The sequence below is a fragment of the Pseudorasbora parva genome, chromosome 13 (genome assembly GCF_024679245.1).
Source record: "Pseudorasbora parva isolate DD20220531a chromosome 13, ASM2467924v1, whole genome shotgun sequence".
Classification (NCBI taxonomy): Eukaryota; Metazoa; Chordata; class Actinopteri; order Cypriniformes; family Gobionidae; genus Pseudorasbora; species Pseudorasbora parva.
Genome location: NC_090184.1, coordinates 19110051 through 19114181, shown reverse-complemented (window position 1 = coordinate 19114181; position 4131 = coordinate 19110051). Strand labels below are relative to the sequence as shown.

General features: G+C 39.6%; 1 protein-coding gene across 1 annotated transcript in view; it reads right to left on the bottom strand.

Annotated features, from left to right (window-relative positions):
• Positions 1-895: 895 nt before the first annotated feature.
• The window catches only part of mlec (malectin), a 12514-nt gene continuing 9278 nt past the window's right edge, over positions 896-4131 (bottom strand). The window contains exons 5-6 of the mRNA XM_067413367.1: positions 3901-3958; positions 896-3381 (exon numbers count right to left, since the gene is read on the bottom strand). Coding sequence (XP_067269468.1) covers positions 3140-3381; positions 3901-3958 — 300 coding nt within the window. The 3' untranslated portion in view covers positions 896-3139. The remainder of the gene's footprint in view (positions 3382-3900; positions 3959-4131) is intronic.

Sequence of the window (4131 nt, the reverse complement as noted above, 5' to 3'; positions counted from 1 at the left end):
TGGGGCAATATAGTCACAGACCACTCAGGGTGCCCATGCTGACCCTTGTCCAACACCGAAAACACCAACAGTGGCCACTAGCCAATCATCTAGCCATCACAATTTGTCCCTCGTCAAACACACTCAAATCCTTACACTTGGCCATTTTACCTCCTTCTAACACATCAACTTTGAGGACAAATGTTCACTTGCTGCGTAATACATTTCACCCACTATCAGGTTCCGTGGTAAAGAGATAATCAGTGTTATTCACTTCACCTGTCAGTCATGTTTTCTGCTGCATAGTTTATTTGTACAACACCTGCACCAGTTATATGCACCTTTGACTATATTAGAAAAAAGTAATCCATTAAAATTATGATAATTATAGAATTGTTTTATAAATCTTAACCTAAACAATAATTGTTAACCGACTTATGAATGAAACAATGAAAATGACCTCATTAAAAATACCCTCAAGGCAAGTTAGATAAAATAGCACATTTATTAAAAAGAAACGGCAATAATTTGCAGTTCCCACCTCAGAAACCTTCTCTAAAGACAGTGTGGGTGGGTAACCATTCCAATACTATTTCACCAGTTCATGTTCTCTTCCGTTCTGAGGGAACAGGCTAAAGAGGGGACAGGTAGTTTAACATGACTAACAGCAACAGAAACTACATCCCTCATAAACGCAGCAGTTTGTGTGGCATGGATGGGGTAATACACACTTAGCTCTTCATGAAGGAGGGCACAATGAAAGGCCTCCAAGTGGTCTTTGGCTGTTGTCCAAGAAGTTGCGCATTTGTGCAGGACAAACTGAACAACTTTACTGTTTTTCAGATGACAAAATGATGAAAAACTCAACATGCATGCAATAACTCAATAGAAATAAAGATCAGAGAGGACAAAATGGTAAAGCACATGAGGATGTATTCAAATTTAAGGCAACAAGGAATCAAAAGTACACAATGCATGACAAAAAGAAAAATACGCACACAAACAAACAAAAAATGCTTTTAAAAACAACACCAGGCAGTGCAATAAGTCACACTAGTAAAAGACTCATCATAAAAAATAAAAAACAATTCAAAAGATCCTGAGGAAATAAAAATCAACTACTTACTTCCAGGAAAATAAATTCTTTCAATATTTTTTTTTAATATTCAACCCATTTCCTTGCTTAAATTATACAACATAAAAAAAACCCAACTGTAATTGAACAAACCTCAATACAATCCAAGCTCTTTCTGACAATCGGTCAGTGTGTCTACGTGTGGTTGCAAACCAAATCAACGTCATTAGCCACAACCAATCTATTTTCAAGGCCAGATATTTAAGAACCCAGAGAACCCAATAACAATTACATAGAAAAAAAACCTCCAACATCTATATTCTAAAGAGGACGAATAACCGTATGGCACAACAAACCAAGTACCTTATATACACATGCACCGTGTAAAAGTTAAGAAAAGAAAATGACTTTGGCGACGATAAGCAATCAACTTTCTGGAATTCTGATAAATGAAAAAGTTGCCTTGATATTTGCATGATTGTTTCATATTAATAAAAACAACAAACCAAGGCAAAACCTGCCCACTCATTCAACTCCTTTTGAGAAGGTGAAGGCCAAGAGAAGTTCACAAGAGACGGGGACGTCACATAGCACAGTGGGATGAGCACTCGATTGTGGTCTGATGTTTCAGCAGTGTGAGAGTTGGTCTCTCGATAGCACACTGAATCACATTTTAAGGCAGGGTTGCTTGAGCGAAACAAAAGGTAGCATTTCGAAAATATAGCATAAAGGGGAAAAGGAACAGGATGCGGCTAAAGATCTAAAATAGCAAGACGTGACAAAAGTACACCAGTTACAGAACATGCTGAAGAAAAAGAACGATGGATGAGGCGGAATGCAAGTGTTCACTCAACACATGCAATAAGTAGCTTAAATGACAGCACTTTGCCAACTCGAGTACAAAATTCAAGCTTCTGCATCCATACTTCACAGTGTATGGCAGGCATGTCTCTGTTCAATTCTTCCACCACAAGCATCCGGTTTTCTGTGGAACGCTAATCCAAAAACACTTTACACTGTGTAACAGTAACCGAGTCCTTGCGATGTTAATTAAGATACCATTAATGCGATCTCAGACGCATCTTCTACCAATGAGAGTGGAGATATTAAGGGTATTTGAAATGTTTTAAAAAGCACTTTAGTCCAATACAATCTTAAAAGTTTCTGGGCCAGTGTATTAAAGACCCTTTTTGTTATAAACTCATGTTCCCACATAGAAAGGGAAACAATTATGCTCTTTTTCCAATACAAAACCATACGTTTTATTTAATACAGAACGCATGCAGATATCCAGAGACCAAAATGACTCGTAAATGGGGAAAAATAATCATATATATCTCCTTTTGGCCAGCTGGAGATTCAAATACGTGCTGCTGTGGTCGAAGAAAGAAATATATGCTCTGAAATCACACAAACAATGAATGAAGCTGCAGGAAATGAATGAGAGAAGGCTGAGTGAGTCAAATAAAAAGTCTCTGAACTAAGTTTCAGATGCATTCATCAACTGATCAAAGTGTCAAAAAGGGTTCTAAAAAATCTTGTACCATTTCTGCCTCCCACCAGAGGCCGCCACCCCCCACCCCCCCAAAAAAAACAGCAGATAAACGCCAGAGCTGATCAGAAAAAGCTCCCAGCCAATAACTTTCCATGAGTTTGGACACGTGATCTAGGAGCGTCCTCAACTTTTCCTTAGTCTCTCCTGCTAGACCAGACAAACCAGATTTGTAAAGTGGTTAGTCCTGCTGCAGATGTGTGTGTATGTGCATTTAATCGGTACCTCTCGGATCTCTAAAATTGGTATTAAATGTGTACAAAACACAAGCACAAACACACGCACAAAATGAACTCGCATTCGAAATCCAAGTATTTTCTGGGTATTTCAAAAACCAGCAATATCTGAAACCTCCTTGTTTCTGCATGTCCCTTAGCCATTTTTTGCGCTCTCTCTCTATCTGTTGCGATGTCAGTCTTTATTTCTGCCTGTCCCCAAGGCTGTGCGTCCCTACAGTGCGCCCCTCCCCCCACCCCTTCACAGCCTGATGTCCGTCCTTTCTCCTCTCTCTCCCTCTCGTTCACTTGTTCCCCTCAAAGACGGCAGAGGCAGAAGAGGGTTGGGATGAAGACCCCGAACGCCACGAGAATAGGGAACATCAGGCTGCTGTTGTCAGTGGCGTACGGGTTGGGGGTGCGTGGCCCAGACCGAACTGGATTCTTGAGAGAGGGCGAGGCGCTCTTCTTTTCGCCTTCTGTGCCTTCCCCCTCCTCCTCTTCCTCCTCCTCTTCCTCTCTCTTTTCCAGTCCAGGATGTGGCTGTAGTTTTGGCACATCTGAGAAAACAAACCAGAGGTTGTTAGGAGGAGAAAGTGCAAATTAAAGATGAAAACAGCAGGATGGCACTTGATTAAGGATACAACAGAGAAAAAAGAAAAGAAAAGAAAATGTAGGGCCCTCTGAAATCGTTTTTTTTTTTTACATATTCAGTTATATTTCATTAAAAATTTATTTGCCCTAATATGACATCAGTTTAATTTGTTTTGTCCCAAATTCCATGTTTTCTGTTATTTTCTTGGTTCTTTTTAATGGTTTATGTTCATTCTAATGAATCAAAAAGCACATCTAATCAATAGAATGAATAAAACAAATTTAAATTTTTTGTAAAAAGTGTACAGTGATAGGGCCCTACTTTTGATTTATTATTACAAAATTTGCTAAATTTCATGACATTACAGGTTATACTCTAAATTCCAGTTTTATGACTGGATTCCGTGATTCTACCTGCGGTTCTATCTTAGAGCCCTATGAGAGGGACAAATTGCATCCCACCCAATCCTAGGGGTTCCTCTTACCCTCTAGCTTGCCCTTCATCACATAGAGTGCACATATCTTTGGGTTGTCATAGTAACCCTGTAGACACAAGAGAAAAATAGATTAGGGTTCACTGCTTAAAGTGGAGGAATGCATGCAAACACATGGAGAAAACATGCAAATCAATTCTGGCATATTCTGTGTGTGGCAGCTGGCCTGCAGTGTTTCTAACAGTGAATAAAAGGCTGAGGCGTGCACAAGGTCAGTTCTGT